At 41.6% G+C, this 22,785-nt stretch overlaps 1 protein-coding gene across 1 annotated transcript in view; it reads right to left on the minus strand.

The window, feature by feature from the left end:
- LOC133664282 (dual 3',5'-cyclic-AMP and -GMP phosphodiesterase 11A-like) overlaps window positions 1-22,785 on the minus strand; it is a 129,557-nt gene that overhangs the window by 71,255 nt on the left and 35,517 nt on the right. Inside the window, exons 3-5 of the mRNA XM_062068794.1 lie at window positions 4,920-5,009; window positions 3,408-3,548; window positions 3,224-3,288 (exon numbers count right to left, since the gene is read on the minus strand). Of these exons, the coding sequence (XP_061924778.1) occupies window positions 3,224-3,288; window positions 3,408-3,548; window positions 4,920-5,009 (296 nt within the window). The remainder of the gene's footprint in view (window positions 1-3,223; window positions 3,289-3,407; window positions 3,549-4,919; window positions 5,010-22,785) is intronic.

Below are 22,785 nucleotides of genomic sequence, written 5' to 3' on the forward strand. Positions count from 1 at the left end.
TGTAGCTAGTATTTATTTTTAATAAACAATCAAACTGAGCATTTTTTTCTTGTTTGGTGCAAAGTTGTACTATAAGTTATATATTTATATAATGTAGCTTTATGAAGCAAGCTACTTTTGCCGTGTCGCTTATAGTGTAGCTTGCTACAATTCTTTGGGGGTAGCTTCCCCTGTAGCTTAGCTACATTTAATCAAGAGTAACTTGTAGCCTAGCTTCCTACATTTTCCAAGTAGCTTGCCCATCCCTGCCGCCCAGGACCTGAACCCGAGTCCGCCAAATGAGAGGCAAGCCGAGCTGTCAACCCCAAGGTCCCTTGCATACAGCAGTTGTGTTGAAGGATAGATTGATTGCGTTCAACATATCTTCTTTCAATATTAGTAAAATACTCTTGTGGTTTGCCATCACAAGAGAGCGATCATTGCTTCTGGTCACTGCTTCCTGGTGTAAACAGCTGGCTGTGTTTTGGCCTTCCACATAACTTATTATATCAAATCTATTTGTTTGCAAACAAGAATATTTAATAAAAACATTGGGAGGATGATTCTATGTAGGGGACGTGATTGAGGCTCATCGGAATGCGCTGCTGTCAGACAGGAAGCTCGCCGGACCATCACACGCCTTCTGCCGGCCGAATCCCGCCTTTCGGCCCCCTGGATATTAGACAGGCTGGGACGCACCGCCTCATTGCTGAAGTGTAGCGCTCCTTTTGCAATGTTAATCATCCTTCCGCTGGTTCACATACAGAGCCTTTGTTAGAGAGACTTCTTGTATTTTGTCAAGTTTGATGTTATCTTGTTGCTGCGCCATAACCGAAACCTCATAACTCTGGTTTAACCTTTTTTGGAGGTTCTAAAAAGCCGCAAATCAGATCTTTGTTTTGTTACTTACCTACTCAGTGGCCTAGTGGTTAGAGTGTCCGCCCTGAGATCGGTAGGTTGTGAGTTCAAACCCCGGCCGCTGTCATACCAAAGACGATAAAAATGGGACCCATTACCTCCCTGCTTGGCACTCAGCATCAAGGGTTGAAATTGGGGGTTAAATCACCAAAAATGATTCCCGGGCGCAGCACCGCTGCTGCCCACTGCTCCCCTCACCTCCCAGGTGGTGAACAAGGGGATGGGTCAAATGCAGAGGACACATTTCACCACACCTAGTGTGTTTGTGACAATCATTGGTACTTTAACTTTCACTTTAATGAAAGACTATATTTTTTTACGTAAATATTTAAATAACTTGGAATATTTATATATGCATGTTCAGTGGTGTGCCGTCAGGGCCAGCAAGGCCTTCTCTGCTGGCCTAACATAACCACAAATAATGATCATTATTAAAGATAGAAGTAATTTTTTATTTACTTTCCCTAAATATCTAAAAGTATTCATATCCTCTTCATGTCAAAGTATGCTCCTTCCAGTGCTGTTGTTTTTAGGTTAGAGTTTGTATCCAATCAGAATTCAGCTAGTTTATGTTGCCATGCTGTACCAAATCTGCCTTCAGAATCAACAATGCGGGCGTCTGTGCACTGTAAGTGAACGGGGACATACGGTTAAAAGACAACTGCCATAGCCAATCAGATCACGAGTTGTTGTCAGTAAGGCCTTCTAGCCAGCCTTACGCTGTGATTGGATACTCATTTGGGAGTCCCAAGTGAGTATCCAATGACAAGTTGCGAAAACAGGAAGTGGCACCGGAGCCATACGAGCCATAGAAAGCCCCAGAAAACTCATCAGTACTCACAAAGAAGGAGAGCAAAATGTTGATTAGGTGGCATATTTATATTTGCAAGGCCATTTTCAAGAAGGATACTTAAGAGACACTACATCTTGTGAGACGAGGTCGGCCGACACTGGAAGCTACAAGCGGTACCACTGGCTTATACGGCGTCGAATGGGTGCTACAAATAGTGAGTTCAAATATTGTATTTCTTAATTTTTTCATGTTTCATTTGTTTTATACAATTCTTTTAATTTTAACAGTACCACGTAAGATATAATAATATCTAATAATATAGTAATAACTGAAGCAGGTTTATTGAATATTAAATGTGCCGAAAAATAGACCGTTTTGTACACTGTTGAGGGGATTCAATGAACAATTGTGTGCAAGTGGGTTTCTTTATAGTATTTCCAGCCGTGTCCATGTGGTGACATGAATTAAGGTATTTTGAGAGGTGAAGTCGGACTAAGTAGGACATCACTGAAGGCCTATGTGAGAAAGGCACGGCCCGCCACTGTGCATGTTAGAGAACATCCATGTGACGTTACTGACAGCTAGTGACCTGTCCTTATACACAACTAAATAACAACATCTGTTTTATTATCTCTTAAAAAATACCATTAAGTCGACTGATCGTCAACTATGGGCAAAATTTTACTAATCAGATTCGACTATGATAATCCTTAGTCGAATACAGCCCAAGAATTAAGTAACATTCAATAAAAGGTATACCTTTACATTTGATTTAAATACAATATAAACGTAAATACAACATAAGAGCGTAAATACAATAAAAGAGGGTTGTCTGCCTTTACAGAGATGTATAGTATTGATTCATCAGTATCAATTGTGGTTTTGAATAAGACAGCTTGACGAGGTGTAGAACTACAGTACATTCATACTCTATTCTACTGAGCTGTGTTTTAGTCCTTTTCCTTTACAGCTCCCAGTATGATATAGCTACTGCAGACAGCAAAAACAAAACGCATCCAAATTGGTAAATTAATGCTAACAATCCCAATAAAAAAATGTACCTTAGGTCAGATTGGAGGTACTTAATGTTTTTGAACATGTAAGATGTGGACGGACATGCTCTTCCTTTTCCTTTTTCTATTTAAGTTAGTTATTTTTGAATCAGTTATCTGACAGCAATTGTTTTAAGCACGAAAATAATTGATGGTGCAACACATTGTAAAACTATCCTCCCACAGCAAGCCATGCCTACAGTAGCATTGAAATGAATTCTCCAAAACAAATTAAAGACACAAGAGTATTGCTTGGTATTCAGTGCTCCCACAGCATAAGTGTATATATTGCTTTCAGTCCTCTCGCATTTATCGTTGATGAAAGCTTTAACATGCACCAGGGAGAGAAAAGGTTACAGCACTGAAAAGACAGAAAATTAAAATCAAAACTAGATGCTTTCCATTTGGCAACATTCAATGGGGAGGGTTTTTCTGTGGGCGTGGACAACAAGCAGAGTCAATTTGAAACCAGCAGACATACCTCAATTCAGTGTCAGCACTGCACTTTGGAGACAATAACTCAAAAGATTTGGTGAACTTCACCACCTGAAACATTCAAAGAGAAAACACACATTTCCTTTAAACGTGCTCTAATAAATAAGTGATAAAAAACAAAGTTGGAGGTGCTAAAATTTTGAAAAAATATAAAAATAAAGAAACATTACTGGTGACTCAATGTCCTCCAGCAACTGGACGGAGCAGCGCTCGCACTTCAGCAATGTTTGGGCACGGTGCATGATCTTCCTGACAATTTTCTCCAGGTCAGTCTGTTCTTCAAACAGGTCGTTGACGACCTCCAGGAGTGCCTGAACATCAACAAAGACACCACTGGCATAACTCCTCAACTGTTGCAGCTAAAGTGGTCAATAAGCTTTCAGCAGGATGCACTGCAAACGTTTTACAATTAAGATGCTTGGTTCTGCTGTTACATCGTAATATAATGGCTATTCTTGAACTACAAACCAATAGAACAATTGAACATGATTAGCTTCGCCAGTCAAAGCAAATTAGGCTCTTATGTATGGTCGAGCCAACCCAATATAAAACCGGACACAAAATAATTTCACTCTCACAGAACTGTGATCTCATATTGTTCCTTTTGTCTAAATCAATGACAGCCCTTATTCAATGTACACTATATTGCCAAAAGTATTTGTCCAGCCATCCAAATGATGAGAATCAGGTGTCCTAATCACTTGTCCCGGCCACAGGTGTATAAAATCAAGCACTTAGGCATGGAGACTGTTTCTCCAAACAGAATGGGCCGCTCTCAGTGATTTCCAGCGTGGAACTGTCATAGGATGCCACCTGACCAACAAATCCAGTCGTGAAATTTCCTCGCTCCTAAATATTCCAAAGTCAACTGTGGGCTTTATTATAAGAAAATGGAAGAGTTTGGGAACAACAGCAACTCAGCCATCAAGTGGTAGGCCACATAAACTGACAGAGAGGGGTCAGCAGATGCTGAAGCGCATAGTGCAAAGACTTTCTGCACAGTCTGTTGCTACAAACTTCATGTGACCTATCAATTAGCCCACGTACAGTACACAGAGCACTTCATGGAATGGGTTTCCATGGCCGAGCAGCTGCATCTAAGCCATACATCACCAAGTCTAATGCAAAGCGTGGGATGCAGTGGTGTAAAGCACGTCGCCACTGGACTCTAGAGCAGTGGAGACGCCTTCTCTTAAGTGATGAGTCACGCTTTTCCATCTGGCAATCTGATGGACCAGTCTGGGTTTGGAGGTGGCCAGGAGAACGCTACATTTTGGACTTCATTGGTGGAGGAGGAATTATGGTGTGGGGTTGATTTTCAGGAGTTGGGCTTGGCCCCTTAGTTCCAGTGAAATTAACTTTGAATGCTCCAGGATACCAAAACATTTTGGACAATTCCATGGGATGGCAGTCCAAGTTCATATGTGAGTCAAGGCAGGTGGCCAAATACTTTTGGCAATATAGTGTATCTTATAACATTCCTTTGGAGATGACAATAGGCTTAATCTGGAATTTATCCCATTCTCACATCCAGAGGACAAGTCCATGTCAGGGCTATGTGCTGTTCTATTCTGATGCCCACTGTAGGGGGGAAGCAAGGGGATAGATGATGTGTGCATCGAGGTGGGGTAAATAATTCTAATACAAGCGATAGGAAGGGATTACCATCTAGTGAAACTTACCCGACTTCTGTCATACTCCTTCCTTGAGGCAGCAAAGAGTTGGGCATTTGAGATAGCTATGCCACAGAAGGGCAGGTACATCTGCAGCACCTGCGAACGTAAAAATAAAAATGTTCTTATGGCTTAATCTAAGGCGGGCTGAGGGGCTTGTAGGGACCCTCCCCAAACCTGAACACCCCTGCCCTCAGCCCAGAAAGCATGGTTTGAAAAAAAAAAAGTGATTTTACTCAACAAAACAGCAACATTGTAAAGAAATAATTTCATTCATGAATACATCTTCTTTGTGATGGGCGCATGTTAACTTCAAGAATATGGCTGGTGAAGGATTTGAATATTTTCATTGCCAACTACATATATTGCTCAATTACATACACACCTAATGGGATGATATATTGATAGTCCCATCATATTTCTACATGCTAAGGTATTATAGTCTATCATTAGGTATTACTGTAAATGGTTAGTTTTAAAGTGCCACACTTTAAAAGGGACACACAATGTAGCCCTGACATGACGGTGTGAGGTACTATCGAACGGCAATAATTGTCAAGATAAGCCTGCAGAGGAGCAGTTACCATGGAAAGCGGAGTCAGATGGGACATGGACAACCTAACCCCCCTTTAGAACAGTTTATCAGACTTAGTGGAGAAAGAAGAGACAGACATTTTGCAAAGACCTAGAGGAAGCAGGATGTCTCCCTTTCCTACTTGTGGCCATGAGAGAATTGAATTTCTTTGCTTCAAACAATCATACTGTAAAATGAATCTAAGATAGTGAATCTGAAAATTGACGACGACTTGGTGAGCTTTATTAGAGATTTAACGAATATGTGTAAGAGAAAAAGCTATCCTCCCTTCACTGGAGGTCTGGGTGCTTTTAGCTCGGCAGTCAGGACGATTGCCTCTCACACCAGTAGGGAAATGTTCTTTGCTGCCTGCAATTTCTAACACATTTGTTTGCTTTTAGTACGCACAGTGTAATTTATCAAGACTAAAACTGTTCTGCGGCCGCTGTTTTACATTTTTATTTAGTACGCCTAGAAAGGACTTGCAAACTGGCTGTTGCTGTGACAAAGGAGACAATGCCATCACCATATATGGACTGTCAAAAATAAAAATATAGACATATCGTCTACTCAGCAATATCATTTTGTAATTTTACAACTGCTGGAGGACTTAAGGGGCTGATTAAAACAAATGTCATTGATATGTTTTGGTGCCTGCTTTTTAATGACGTTTCTTTTTTTTTTAAAGTCCATAAAAAGTGGTACATGCATGCTGCATGTTGCAAAACATAGCAAAACGCCACAGGTAGGAGCATGATAACATAAGTGTGCAGTAAATGAGTGTGTCCATGATGACAGCATGTAGTATATGCAAAAACCTCATTTAAATAAGGCGGTCGGAACTAATAATAATAGTGGTTTGTATTTTCTACACTTTATGCAGAGCAATTTACCCCTAATGTGCATATATCACACGCAAATGGGAAAGAGAGTATACTTGGGGTGTAACGGTACACAAACATTTTGGTTCGGTACGTACCTCGGTTTAGAGGTCACGGTTCGGTTCATTTTCGGTACAGTACGAAAACAACAAAATATAGATTTTTGTGGTTATTTATTTACCAAATTTGCAAAATCTTCCACCAAAAATATTTTTCTTAGTGGAATATTTAATGTGAAGTAATCGGAACCTTGGATAAGTCAATAATTCATAATAACATTGATTTTGATTCAATATTATTTTTTGAGCAATGACAGTTTGAAAGAAAAAAAAACAGCTTTGTTTTATTAGTCAACATTGCAACTTTTTCTAAATTACATTTAACCTTTAAGCTTTTTTATTTCACTTTTGTTATGTTTTTGTTTATTTTAATAGTATTTTTAGAATGTGCCGTGCGCCTTTAAAACATTAGCTGTGGGCCGCAAATGGCCTCCGGGGCACACTTTTGACACCCCTGCTATAGATAATAAAAAATTTAATCTGATAAATCTATTGATAAAAAGCAGAGCCTGGCGACGCATGCGCGTTTATCATAACTCTCTCGCTCTCTCTGTCTCTGCCCCTCCCTCACGAATGCTGCTGCGCACACAATTTGTTTTGTTTTTAACCCTTTCTTAACCCTGAAGGTACATTGAAAATACACGCAATCCCAACTCAAAATGCCAGACATTTGAGGCTTTAAGAAACTGCGCCCGGACAGCCCCGCAAAAGAGGACATGTCCGGTGAAAAGAGGACGTATGGTCAGTCTATCGTAGCCCCGTCGCTGCTAACATGCTGTGTGTTGTGCCTCGGTGTGCATTGTTTACACAACGTGCAGTACGCTACTTAATATGTCCGTGTGGAAACTTGTTCAGTACTCCTCCAAACCGAACCGAAGCCCCCGTACCGAAACGGTTCAATACAAATACACGTACCGTTACACCCCTAGAGTATACACAATCGCTAAACAAAGCAGAGCTGTCTGTGATTGACCGCTATGAACACCAATCATTGCATTCCGCCATCAAGATTGGGGGCCTATGATTGGGTGGGGCCCCTGGGCTTCAGCCCAGGTAGGCCCGTGCATTTGGCGGCCATGGTCTTGCTCTCCAACTTTGTTTTGAAACAAGATCAAGTTTTATGCCCCACAATTTCAAAATGTCCGAGCATTGTCTTTAGAGAGAAGTATCCCCAAAGACAATGTCCTTAAACCGATGATCTTACTGGTACAGCCCTCAAAAGGCTCCACTTGTACCGCTCTATAACAAGCAACAGTTACTGTAAAGAAACTCTCACCCCCATCCCCAGTGACGAGGTGTGCCACAAGGTTCACTGCTTGTCCATTGCTCGAAGAATTTATTTTAAATCAGAAAGAAAGGTGAGTGTCTTGCGTCGTGCATGTATTCGGTAATTATTACGAGGTGTCTTGCGTCATGCAAGTATTCTGTAATTAATACGAAGGTAGCTAAAGGTGAAGTCGTTGCTGCATGTGCAGAGATCCACCTTGATAGACCAGGGAGCGTCCATACAACTGTGTGCAGAATGTTTTTTGCTTGCTTTAATGGGCCTTTTTCCCCCGCAGGAACTTTGTCAGGAACTTTCCCATTCACCCAGGTAAATAAAGTTCCCCCTGTGTTTCCACCAAAAACTACCCAGGTAGATTTAGTTCTTCAGGAACTGTTTTTAGTTCTGCCTGCTAGGTGGTACTTTTAGAAGGCTCCTGGTAATTTCGAAAGGCAGGCAGTGCTGTCGACCGCTGATTTGTTGAACACAGTTGTGGCCTTCCTAAGAAGTATTTTTCGAACACACGGAACGCAGGAACTTTGTCAGGAACTTTCCCATTTACCCAGGTAAATAAAGTTCCCCCTGTATTTCCACCAAAAACTACCCAGGTAGATTTCGTTATTCAGGAACTGTTTTAGTTCTGCCTGCTTGGTGGTACTTTTAGAAGGTTCCTGGTACGTTCGAAAGGCAGGCTGTGCTGTTGACCGCTGATTTGTTGAACACAGCTGTGGCCTTCCTAAAAAGTATTTTTCGAACACACGGCCGCAATTGCTGAGTATGTGAGGACGACTTGTTTATTTCTTATTTCTTGTGTTTTTCTATTACAACAAACTTGACAACGGAGGGGGAAAAAAATTAAAGGAACTTTCGACTTGTAGGAACTTTTGTGTGGTATCTGTGTACTGAAAAACTCTAATTAGTGTAACTTCCTTGCACTTTATTAACTCAGCCGTAGTCTTTATATTATATGCACTTTATTGTTGTTTAATATTTTTTACAAATTAATTTTGGTACGCGAAGCTACGAGAAGTGTACGGACTTTTTTAAATGTGTCTATGAATGTTCTCATTTATCCAAGTTATTGTGATCCCAGGGCAGTCAATTGATAGCAACTGGACTGTTTGGTTTGTGTTAGGAGACGTCTCTCCTCTCATCCGAGTAGGCTACATCAGTTCGTGCTCATAGACTTAGATTGGTCAGATCTAGTATTTTAAACATCTTTACAGAGGAATATAACGTGTAAATGTGGATTTCGAAGTGGCTTACTACTCAGACTTTGTTGGCTGAATGTGAAATAAAGGAGGCAGTACTAGTGGAATGAAATCATCAAATGTTCATAATTTACTTTGTTACATGCTGTAAAAGTAGCCATTTGTGTAGTAGGTTCCATTCTAGAGGCTAATCTTTCCTGTGATAAAATGGCAACCAAGGTATTTAAAAAGGTCAACCAACGAACGAGATTTCTCTACAGAATCTCCTCTCTAGTCAATAAAAGCACCTTGAAGATTCTAGCGGGAACTCTCGTTCAACCCTTTTTCGATTACGCATGCACCTCCTGGTACCCCAGCACCTCCAAAACCCTCAAATCTAGACTCCAAACATCCCAGAACAAGCTAGTCAGATTACTTCTAGACCTCCACCCCAGATCACACCTCACTCCAACCCACTTCTCCAAAGTGGGCTGGCTCAGGGTGGAAGACAGAGTAAAACAACTCGCACTGAGCCTAGTCTATAAAATCCACTACACCTCCCTGGTACCGAAGTACATGTCAAACTACTTCCTTAACGTAAATGACCGCCATAACCACAACACCAGGGGGAGCTCCACTAACCACGTTAAACCCAGATTCCGATCTAACAAAGGTCTTAACTGATTCTCCTTCTATGCCACATCAATATGGAATGCACTCCCAACAGGTGTAAAATAAAGGGCATCTCTATCCTCCTTCAAAACCGCACTAAAACAACACCTCCAGTCAACCTCAACCCTTGACTAACACCCTACCCCTTCCACATCCCACCTCCCCGGATTGTAAATAACCAAATGTAAATAATCAAATGTATATACTTGTTCTTATGCTTTCTGAACTCACTATGTTCTCTGCTCGCTGTACATATCCTACTAAGTCAGACCGACACTGTTTCAATGTCCACTTCTCTGATGATGCAATTGTTGATGACTGAAGTGCTGATATCAACTAAACCCTCCTCATCCCACCCCCCGGATTGTAAATATTGTACATAATGTAAATGATTCAATGCATATACTCTGATGATTAACTTGTGGGATGACTGTATTATGCTGATAGTATATATTTGTACCATGAATTGATTTACGTGGACCCCGACTTAAACAAGTTGAAAAACTTATTCGGGTGTTACCATTTAGTGGTCAATTGTACGGAATATGTACTGTACTGTGCAATATACTAATAAAAGTTTCATTTAATCAATCAGTTGTCAGCCTCAACCCGAGTGAACCGAAGGCTAATGCTAGCAAGCTAACGCTAAATCCGATGTGTTTGTGTCGTCGGCGCGAGATAAACACTGACACTTATTATTTATATATTGTTATTTACCAATGAAACATGCAAAGCCTTTATTTATTTATTTAAAACATTTAAATTCAATGACTTGCCGCATTTGCAAACAGCTAAAATGATGTACAAAGCAAACAATAAGCTGCCAGCCAAGAATGAACTATTCTCAACAAAAGAGGAAAAATATAACCTTAGAGGAAAATGTTATTTAAAACATCTGTATGCACGTGCAACACTTAAAACACTTATCATTTCAGTATGTGGAATTAAATTATGGAAAGGATTAAGCAAGAAAGTCACACAAAGTACTATTGGATTCAGTTCAAGAAACAAGTGTTCACAAAGTACAAAGAAGAATAATCCTGAAAAACATATTGAACCTTTTTTTTTTTTTAAATAGATAATCTCATTCATCTCCTAGGTGAACCATAAATGATTTAACTATTTATTTATGAGAACTTTAATCATGTATATATGTTAATAGGGCAATCATTTATTTATTTATTTAATAATTGTTTACTAATGATACATTAATGTATTCACTCATGTATTTCTTCACTGTTGTGTTACAAATAGAGGACAAACAAATAGGATAAAATTGCTATGATACCAAATATTTAAGAATGACATAAGTTCTGCTTCTCCCTACTCCTTTTTGGACATGCCGTAATGTAACAACTGGAATTATGTGACGTAATACATTATAATTGTACTGTGTGCATGTTCGAAATAAACTGAAACTAACTTACTGACTGAAATGGACCATAAGGCCTCGTCTGACCCTCACGAATTCATAATTTACTCAGGGGCTGACTTTCTGACTGTTGGACACTCTGTACAAAAGCCTGACTTTTTATGAACAATTCGGTACACTTTGTCTTCATATCGTTTTGTAAATGATTGCTTTGTATTTCATTTGCTTACACTTCGTAAAATAAATATGACCTAATATTGTCTGTTTATTTACATGATATCAGTGTAAAAATATTCTAAACCACTCTTCCATACGTCATTAATTAATTGGTATAGACTACCTTGAACCTTTTTTTTTGTCCTTTTCAGCCACTCAGGCAAATCATAGTGTCGATGTGAATGTCCATATCAGCTACAAATATTTACTTTACAAAAGAGAAGTGTGGGATATTTTTCCTGTTGCCTTATTTGTATTTGACTTTACAAAATTGATTTATATTAATGTTTGGCGTAGCCGGATCGGAGCAGGAGGGGATAGTAAGAAGAAAAAAAGGAAGACCGAGGGGTAAGTTGTGGGGACAACAGGACTATAAGACAGGGAGACAAAACAACAACAACAGAACAACATCAGCAAATATGATGTGTACAAATATGTTACAAAAACTATAGCAAAAAAGCAGTTAGCAAAGTAAATATCAATAACACAGAAATGACAATGAACATTATTGCACTACAAATGATGCACTAAAAATACCAATAAAAATAGCACTATTGATATTGAATAATAATAATAATTACCTCTATTATCAAATGCAACAATACATACATTATTTGTAAAGAAAACTTGAAAAGAAAGCACATAAATGGAGGGGGGAAATAAGACGCAAACTATATTAACCTTGTAGATTGTTATAGTTAAAATAGGTTAAGCTTTATCACTGTGCCACGTTTTACCCAGTTTGCCCTGAGGGAACAACGTTAATATGTGTTTGATGAAACTGGATTATTTGCATATGTGCTTTCTTTGTACAGTATGTGTATGTATGTTTGTACAGTGAATGTACAAACAACAGTCAAAGACAAAGCCAGCAAGCCCGCCAGCCCCGATAACCACCATTCACACGCGCTGCCACAAACTACAACAGCGGCCACACCCTTGCACCGGACCCAGCAGCCACAGACGCCCACACCACAAACAACAGCTGCAAAACTATCCACAACCAGCACCACCCGCTCAAATCAAAACGGCCGAAAAACCACGACAGTCCGCTAGTCATCTCAAACGTCAACACACAAACAAGAGACACCAACACCACCCTCCACTAAGAAATTCCACTCACCAATCCAAACCTGCACAAACACACCACCGCCCAAACAACCGAGCCACACTACCCACACTAAACAAGAAGGCTTTGCTGCCCCCGCACCAAGCCACCGACACAAACCTCGTAACACGAAGCTCCACCCAACAGGAAGCGAAGCCCGCGCAACGCCAAATAAAACCGGAAGCGAAACAACCGAACAACCAATCTACATCCATTAAAAAGAGAAGAAAAAAAACACCCTAAAAACATAAAAAAGATGACAAACACGACCAAACATACAAACAAAATCATTATGGCCCCACGAAGTCTGAACAACACCCACCGCCAAGTTAGCTTGCAACAACTCCATCCAGCCATTCCACTCATTGCCCCGCGCCTACCTAAGGGTCCCTCTTTCCCTCCCCAACAGAGATAGACCCACACACTTCTACAGGAACCAACAGTTCTAATAACTAGAGGTTCCAGGAACATAAAGTTCCTTAACATTTTGGTGGATAATTGCCTAATGACGCAGGTTTTAGCAACACAGAGACTCGTCATTTACAGCTCTGCAGGATACTGATACTCGCTAATAACTTTGCGAGTACCAACCATAGTTTCTACTATCACCCTACCGCTAAGACTTCTGGGTAATGTACTGTAGTTACATTACAAGCACACACACACTGAAAACCTACAGAAGCAACCCCAACCTTTATCACTTTTATAAGTGATAAGAACTTGAAGACACAGCTTAGAGACCTCTTTCCTTGTTTGGAAACATATGGCCATTTGTGTAACACAGTTTTTTTATGCATCCGTAGCATATTGTAGAAATGAAATTAACAAAAAAATGGAACAATAAAGCAATAAGGCATACTGAAAAAGCTGATATGCTGTTACAAATAATGAATAAAGACACAATGATTTGTTTTTAAATATACAGTATGTATAACATGTTTCATTCTCTTTTATAGGCCTATTTCATTACAAATAACATGATGTAACCCCCAGCAGTTTGTTGTCTTTTGTAGATTTTACCCCCAAAAAAATCACAAACTGAAATTGAGTTTTCAGTCAAAGAAATAGGGATTTTATTTTGGGACAAAATCATGCAGCAGTACCGCTTACATAATCTTAACTCACCTTCCAATGTTGACACCACCCAATTTTATAGAGATCAACCATCACACCTAAATGACTGTTGTGCAGAGCTTCCAGTGATTTTGCATTAGCGGGTTGTCTTACATTGAGCATAAATGGGTGTAATATAAATGACTGGAACTAAATACACCTAATAAGATATCACATTAGCATGACGATAATCAAATCAAAAAATGTCCTCTGGGAAACAATCTAGTCGTCAATGACCACGCCTTTATAATAGTTTTATTCAGCTCTCTACTGAATCTCAGAAAAATAAAAATAATTATCACTTTATTCAACAAAAAATGTCTGCCTCCTTTCAGTCAGTGAGAAAACGTGCCTTTGATGACATTATTAATTGGTGGGACAAATAAATTCATCAGTTCACCTGACATTTTACCATTTGACTGAAGAGTCCGACTTGCCGTGCCTAGGGCTGAATAAATGCACTCCTATATTCTATACATAAATAATGTAATCAAATTCTATTTCCTCCTTCCTGCCCATGCTTAATTCATAATGCACATCAATATGCTAGCACACACTAGAGCTAGCACAAAGAGGTGCTACTGAAACCCACTACTACCGACCACACAGTCTGATAGTTTATATATCAATGATGAAATCTTAACATTGCAACACATGCCAATACGGCCGGGTTAACTTATAAAGTGCAATTTTAAATTTCCCGCCACACTTCCGGTTGAAAACGTCTAGATATGATAACGTATGCGTGTGACGTTAACGGTTGATACGGAAGTATTCGGACCCATTGAATCCAATACAAAAAAGCTCTGTTTTCATTTCGTAATTCCACAGTATTCTGGACATCTGTGTTGGTGAATCTTTTGCAATTTGTTTAATGAACAATGGAGACTGCTAAGAAGAAAGTTGTAGGTGGGATCGGTGTATTAGCGGCTGGCTGTAGCAACACAACAAGGAGGACTTACTTGGATAGCAGACGCGCTAGCCAACGCTAGCCGCCAACCGCATCTGTGATCGGGTGAAGTCCTTCGTCGCGCCGTCGATCGCTGGAACGCAGGTGAGCACGGGTGTTGATGAGCAGATGAGGGCTGGCTGGCATAGGTGGAGCGCTAATGTTTTATCATAGCTCTGTGAGGTCCGGTTGCTAAGTTAGCTTCAGCGTCGTTAGCAACAGCATTGTTAAGCTTTGCCAGGCTGAGAATTATTAACCGTGTAGTTATATGTACATGGTTTAATAGTATTGTTGATCTTCTGTCTATCCTTCCAGTCAGGGATTTATTTATTTTGTTTCTATCTGCATTTGAGCCAAATGCTATCACGTTAGCTCAGTAGCTAAAGAGCTTCGCCGATGTATTGTCGTGGAGATAAGAGTCACTGTGAATGTCCATTTCGCGTTCTCGACTCTCATTTTCAAGAGGATATAGTATCCGAGGTGGTTTAAAATACAAATCCGTGAGCCACAATAGAAAAAAGGAGAGAGTGTCGAATCCAATGAGCCAGCTTGTACCTAAGTTACGGTCAGAGCGAAAAAAGATATGTTTCCACTGCATTCTAGTCCGTCACTCTAACGTTCCTCATCCACAAATCTTTCATCCTCGCTCAAATTAATGGGGTAATCGTCGCTTTCTCTGTCCGAATCGCTCTAGCTGCGTTGAAAACAATAGGAAAATATGAGGAAGCGAACAACTGACTACGTCACGCTACTTCCGGTAGGGGCAAGGCTTTTTTTTATCAGAGACCAAAAGTTGCGAACTTTATCGTCGTTGTTCTATACTAAATCCTTTCAGCAAAAATATGGCAATATCGCGAAATTATCAAGTATGACACATAGAATGGATCTGCTATCCCCGTTTAAATAAAAACAATTAATTTCATTAGGCCTTTAATAACAGTGTAAACTAGTTGAAATCTAGACAACAACAATGCAGCCTTACCTGAGACAATATATGAAATCAATATATTCTAGACTGAGTGCTTCCTTGCTGTGCCTCCTTTTTAGTTATCAATGTTTAACATTTGGCTACAGTTTAAACAACACTATCGGTACAACACCAACTAATATTCACAAGTCCTCAGTCCAACCTGACGGTGAGGAAGGCCAGACGATACATTAATGGGAAGTTATTCGGCTGTGGCTGCTCTTTTTTCTAGGGCAACACCATGTACCAATTACTCATCAACTAACAAATGAAGACATGCAAACCAGTGTAGTGCTGAACACTTTCTAGCGTGTGTAAATTTGCTTCACTGTACAATGGATCACAAAGTGATTTAGGGACCCTGTTTTTAGTTCGCAGGAAATATGATAAATAGATGACAGGATATTTGTATTTCTTGAAGATGTTTTGGTAGGAGAAGGAATACATTCGAAGAGAGCAATGCATAGTCAATGCACAGCTGTGTTGACTGAGCGATTGATGTCCCACTGCGGCAGCTACGTATTTTAAATGCAGTTGCAGCGGTGTGCAACTATAGAGGCGCTATATCGACAGCAATGCACCAGAAAGACCTGAAGCAACTACCGAAGAAGAAACCGATCGAATCGTGTTTTTCCCGCTACTTGGTGCATAACGTTGACCGCCGTAACAAGTGGATTTCTGCCATACGGAGCGTGATACGGAGGGATCACTGGACTCCTACAGAACACTCCAGACTGTGCTGTGAAAATGTTGTCTCTGGTAAGTGAACACAGCTAGTAATGTTAGCTTTGTTTCCAACCTTTTCTGACTAATTATAATATATTGATTGATTGAATAATTTATTAGAAGTTTGCATAGGATCAGGTAGTTTCATGACGGTACAGATAGACTGGTACAACGTCAACTAAAAGGAGTCACCCCAAGAAAGCATTACAAGCATGTCGTGTTTGTTTAAAAAAAAGTTTCCTCATTGTCAGAGTAACATTTATGTTTAAAAGCGTTGCAGATAAGGCAGGAGAAATCAGCGACTACTTTAAAAAGCGATTTCACGAGGATGAAAGTCAAGAGTCCAGGTGAAACAGAGCAGAGAAATTAACGTAACAGGCAGTTAAAATGTAATAATTCATGGTGACAACATGTGGACATTTTTGTCCACAGAGCGCTTGAAGGCTGCTTCAAAATCATCTATGAGTGTCTCAAGCAAAAGTGGCCCCAACACACAAGCTATCAGCGCATTATTCTCTTATGCAAGCGCTTAGGCCACAGGTGTCAAACTCAAGGCCCGGGGGCCAGATCTGGCCGACGACATCCTTTTATCTGGCCCGCAAACACCTGTACGTATGTATCAATAAAGTACTTCTTACTTTCTCACTAAATGTAATGGATTTTTTCCCTTTTGACATAAAAAATATATGTACTGCTTGAAATTGCATGCCTTTTAAACTTTAATAGTATCCATTATTGCAACAAATATGACAGTATATTATCATACTTTCCAAACATTTTTTGTCTAAATAAAAATAAATACTTAAATATCTGCTTGACTAATGATTTTACAGCAAACTAACCATCAAATTATCAAAAACAACAATACATTTTACAGTGTTCTTTACAGCATATTACTGTAAATTGAAAAAAAACTACAATTTTTTGCGTAAAAATTTTGGCGTATGGTCAGGATTGTACCACCTCTGCCTAAATTTGAGCCAGGAAAAACCCTGTGTATATATATATATATTAGGGGTGTAACCTGTATTTGTATTGAACCGTTTCGGTACGGAGGTTCCGGTTCGGTTCGGAGGTGTACCGAACGAGTTTCCACACGAACATATTAAGTAGCTAAGCTAAAGTCTTAACAAGCTGCTCTGCTTTCTGCCTCTGTCTCCTACACAGCACTCAGTATTGTCCCACCCACACAACCATCTGATTGGTTACAACCATAGCGGTAACAGCCAATCAGCAGTGCGTATTCAGAGCGGTAACAGCCAATCAGCAGTGCGTATTCAGAGCGGTAACAGTCCAGTGCGTATTCAGTGCGCATGGAGTCAGTGCTTCTGCGGTGGGGTTAGCAGATAGGTGTTTAGCAGGTGAGCATCAGGCAGCGGACTCTCCCCAAATTAAAATAAACACCTCCCAGTCAACTACTAGTAACAACACTAAGAGCCCGTTGACGTTCTAGAAACAAACTGCAGCTCAGCTGGCTCGCAGTCCTGGTTTGAGGTGAAGGCTAATTAGCTTTTAGCGTAACGTTAGCTCATTTTGCGGTGTGTGTGTGTGTGTTAGCTCATTGTGTGTGTGTTAGCTCATTGTGTGTGTGTGTGTGTGTGTGTGTGTGTGTGTGTGTGTGTGTGTGTGTGTGTGTGTGTGTGTGTGTGTGTGTGTGTGTGTGTGTGTGTGTGTGTGTGTGTGTGTGTGTGTGTGTGTGTGCGTGTGTGTGCGTGTCGGACAGCAAAGCCCTGTCTGTCTGTTATTTCACTTTACCTTTTTCTGTGTTGATTGAGCTGTGTTGAAGCAGCAAAAAAGGACATTATGTTAAATGAAGAGTTTCTGTCTCTGATAGTTGATATTATAATGTAACTGCATCATTAAAGGCCTACTGAAAGCCACTACTACCGACCACGCAGTCTGATAGTTTATATATCAATGATGAAATCTTAACATTGCAACACATGCCAATACGGCCGGGTTAACTTATAAAGTGCAATTTTAAATTTCCCGCTAAACTTCCGGTTCGAAACGCCTCTGAGGGTTGACGTATGCGCGTGACGTCAATCATTGAAACGGAAGTATTCGGACACCATTGAAGTCAATACGAAATAGCTCTGTTTTCATCTCATTATTCCACAGTATTCTGGACATCTGTGTTGGTGAATCTGTTGCAATTTGTTCATTGCATTATGGAGAAAGAAGCTGAGCAAGCAAAGAAGAAAGTTGTCGGTGCGAAGTGTCTATTTTGCGAGGGAAGTCAGCAACAACACGTACACAGCCGGCGCTTCTTTGTTTACATTCCCGAAAGATGCAGTCAAGATGGAAGAACTCGGACAACAGAGACTCTTACCAGGAGGACTTTGATTTGGATACACAGTTGCGATAACGTGAGTACACAGCTGCGCTTCCAAACATTTGATCGCTTGCTATAACTAGCTCGAGCTAGTAGCTAGGAGCTAGGAGCTAGCATTAGGATTAATTTGTGGCATATTAAATATAAGCCTGGTTGTGTTGTGGCTAATAGAGTATATATATGTCTTGTGTTTATTTATTGTTGTAGTCATTCCCAGCTGAATATCAGGTCCCACCCGCACGCTTCCAAACATTTGATTGCTTGCCCGTACGTGCGTGTCATGTACGTAACTTTGATTAAATATATAAGCTTTATGAACCTTGGGTTAGGTGAACGGTTGTTTGGGCTGAGTGAGTGTGTGTGTTATGCAGGTGTTTGAATTGTATTGGCGGGTTATATATACGGGATCCCGTCCATATTACCCGCTCGAGCTATAACTAGCTCGAGCTAGTAGCTAGTAGCTAGGAGCTAGGAGCTAGCATAACAAACACCTAGGTGTTTTTATGCGGGATTAATTTGTGGCATATTAAATATAAGCCTGGTTGTGTTGTGGCTAATAGAGTATATATATGTCTTGTGTTTATTTACTGTTGTAGTCATTCCCAGCTGAATATCAGGTCCCACCCGCGCGCTTCCAAACATTTGATTGCTTGCCAGTACGTGCGTGTCATGTACGTAACTTAGATTAAATATATAAGCTTTATGAACCTTGGGTTAGGTGAACGGTTGTTTGGGATGAGTGAGTGTGTGTGTTGTGCAGGTGTTTGAATTGTATTGGCGGGTTATATATACAGGATCCCGTCCATATTACCCGCTCGAGCTATAACTAGCTCGAGCTAGTAGCTAGTGTAGAAATCAGTGACACACACGGCTGTCCACTTCAGTGGTGTAGACTTTACTGAACCAACTGCGCATGCCCCGAACATACATACACAACTACGGATGCCCATAAGGGACATCCACTACATCTCCCCTTCTCCAATGTACAACAAGGAATGAACAATCACTGCAATGTATTTATAAATAAGCATCACCAAGCATCACCATTTATAATTAATCAGCCTAACACCCTATAAAGGCATTATGTATGAGAATTGCATAACAAATTCCTTACCATCCTCTTTTCTCCCTGAGAAAGAAAAAAAACACAACAACAACAACACAAAACAACAACAGTGTTGCCAACTTACAGTCAAACAGTAACTGCCTTTTTTTTTTTTTTTTTTTTTTCATTACACAAGATGTGTTTCGTTATGTCCTGTCCTTTCACGAGACATAGTCTTTAAGCCACCCCGGTGGCTTTACGTGCCGTCTTGGAGCATCTCTTGCTTTCGGTGTCTGGGTTACCTGCTCTCCGATTGGTGTACCTGGTGTTGCTTCCCTCTCTGTTCTGTGTTCCTTTTGTGGGGTTGGTGGCTCTTGTGGGGCCAACTGTGGCTGGAGCTATGGCTCAGGGAGAGCCTGAAGGTGAGCCCTGTTTCTCCTCACCTCCTCTGCTCCAGTGTCGACCACATAGGAGCGTGGCGTGTCGGCCTTCCTGATCACTGTAGCTGTTTGTTTTGAGGGAGATATCCATACTGACTGTCCAGGCCTCAGCTCGGGCTTTTGTGTGGCCCGGTGTCTGCTGTCAAAGTTCTGAGCCTGTGTGCATTTCAGCTGATAGTCCTTTTTCTTGAAGGCCTTTGTTCTAGGCCGTTGTGGTTTGAGGTTGGATGGCGCTTGTGGCAGCGGCGAGCGGAGACGCCTTCCCATCAGGAGCTCGCTTGGTGACAGTCCATGGTGCAATGGTGTGACTCTATATGCTAACATTGCCCTGTATGGGTCCTCCTCATTCTTAAGTAACAACAATTTTACCGTCTTGACAGCCCTCTCCGCCTCTCCGTTACTCTGGCTGAAGTAAGGGCTACTATTCACGTGCGAAAAGTCATAATCTCTGGCGAAGGCTGTGAACTCTGCTGATGAGAACTGTGGACCATTGTCACTTCGTAGCTCCTCTGGGACTCCGTGCCTGCAGAACATGGCTTTAAGTGTATTGATAATCCCCTTAGATGTGGTAATTGGGGTTTTCTCAATGTCAATGTATCTCGAATAATAGTCCACTTCTAACAGGTATGAGCTGCCTTTCAGGTAAAGCATATCCACCCCCACCTTTTGCCAGGGGCGCTGGGGCAGTGCTGATGGGATCATGGGCTCAGGATGCTGTGATTGGCTTTTAATACATGTTACACACTGTGCCACCATTTTAGTGATTTGACTCTTTATGCCCACCCACCACACTGACTGCTCTGCTCTTGCTTTGCATTTAGATATACCCATATGACCTTCATGCAGACGGGCCAGCATTTCTGCCTGCATAGTCTCAGGAATCACAATCCTCTGACCTTTCATTAAAAGTCCTCCTGCACAGTATAGTTCGCCCTGGTACGTCCAGTAGGGCTTTAGCTGCTCTGGCAGCTCTTCCTGTCTGGGCCACCCCCTTTTGCATAGCTCTCTAAGCCGTCTGCATATGGAGTCCTGCTCTTGTGCATCTCTAATCTGTTGTAGTTTTGCCTTAGATGCAGGTAGGCACTGTTGCACTGATTCCACAAACACCTTCACCTCCCCTTCTAGCTCCCTTTCATCTTCTGTGAGTGTGCGCACGATGGGTGCGCGTGATAACGCATCTGCCGTTATCAGTGCTTTCCCTGGGACATGTACTATTTGATATGAGTACCTGAGGAGCCTGAGGCGAAAGCGCTGGATTCTCGGAGGTAGGTCATCCAGTGCCTTTGTTCCCAACAGAGCTAACAGTGGCTTGTGGTCTGTTTCTAGGGTGAACTGCAGGCCTATTAGGTATGAGCTGAGCCTTTCGCATGCCCATGTAACTGCAAGCGCCTCCTTTTCTACCTGTGCATATCTCTCTTCAGCATCAGAGAGACTGCGTGGTATGTATGCTATTGGTCGCCACTCTTTGTTCTCTTGCATCTGAGTGAGAACTGCCCCGAGCCCAAAAGAAGAAGCGTCTGCGGACACTCTTGTTTTGGCACCTGGCCTGTACTGTGCCAGCACCCTGTCTGAGGCCAGCTCCCTTTTCACTTTTTCAAATGCGGCCTGTTGCACTTCTCCCCATACCCACTCACTCTCTTTTGCTAACAAGTCTCGTAACGGTTTGGTTATGTCTGTGAAAAAAGGCAAAAATTTACCCACGTATGTTGCCATGCCTAGAAACCTTCTCACATCTGCTACATTTTGCGGAGTAGACATATCTGTGATTGCTCTGACTTTTTCAGGGTCCGGTGCTATGCCCTCGCCACTGATTTTGTGTCCCACAAACACTAACTCTGGCTGTGCGAATGCACATTTTTCATTTAGGGTGAGCCCAGCATCCTGAAGTCTGGAGAGCACCGCTGTCAGCCTCTCATCATGCTGTTCCCGGTCCACCCCACACACCAATATGTCGTCAGCATGACAAACAACCCCTGTCAGTCCTTCTAAGAGCTGCGACATGCGGCGTTGAAAGTGTTCTGGCCCTGAGCTAATTCCAAATGGTAGGACATTGAAACAAAAGCGGCCACAGGGGGTTACAAATGTTGTAAGTTCTCTGCTTTCTTCTGCCAAGGGAATCTGCCAAAAACCAGACCGGGCATCCAGCTTGGTGAATACCTTTGCTCTGTCTAACTGTGCCAGTGACTGCTCTACTGATGGCAATATGTGCCTCTCCCTACATACTGCCTCATTAAGTCTGGTCAGATCCACACAGATTCTGATTTTCCCATTAGGTTTAACTACGGGCACCATGCCTGCACACCATGCTGTTGGCCTTTCTACCTTCGAAATGACCCCCATCTTTTCCATCCTCTCTAACTCCTCCTTTACTTTCTCTGTCAGAGGAATCGGCACCCTGCGTGGTGTCGTGAGTGCATAGGGCCTCGCATACTCCTTCAATCGAATGCTGTAGTCCCCATCGAGCCTACCTAGACCAGCAAACACTGTGGGAAACCTGTTTTTAAATGTTTCCCCTGGATCCTCTACTTCATCTACTCGCTCCACCAGCCCAGGGCCTCTACAGCTGGAAGGCCTAGTAGGGGTCTGACCAATAAGTCCACCACGAACACGGGCTGGGTGACTGTTCCATTTTTACTCTTAAGCTGACATTTTACCTGCCCCGCAACTTGTAGTACAATGTTATTGGGGCCATATAGTCTCTTGGTTGTTTGCATCAAGGGGCCATCTCTGCTGTATTTATACAGATTGGTGGGGATCGCGGTGACCGCTGCACCTGTGTCTTTTTTTAAGGAGATTACCTCTCCATTAAGTTCAATGTCCGTGTGCCAGCCTGAGTTTTGCCCTCTTAGCTCACCCATAAAGAGGGAATCCTGTTGCAGTGTGTCCTGTACTTCATGCACAGGCTGCATGGAACGACACACAGCGGCAAAATGTCCTCGTTTGCGGCACTTCCTGCATTCCGCA

Source organism: Entelurus aequoreus, linkage group LG14, assembly GCF_033978785.1.
Source record: "Entelurus aequoreus isolate RoL-2023_Sb linkage group LG14, RoL_Eaeq_v1.1, whole genome shotgun sequence".
Taxonomy (NCBI): Eukaryota; Metazoa; Chordata; class Actinopteri; order Syngnathiformes; family Syngnathidae; genus Entelurus; species Entelurus aequoreus.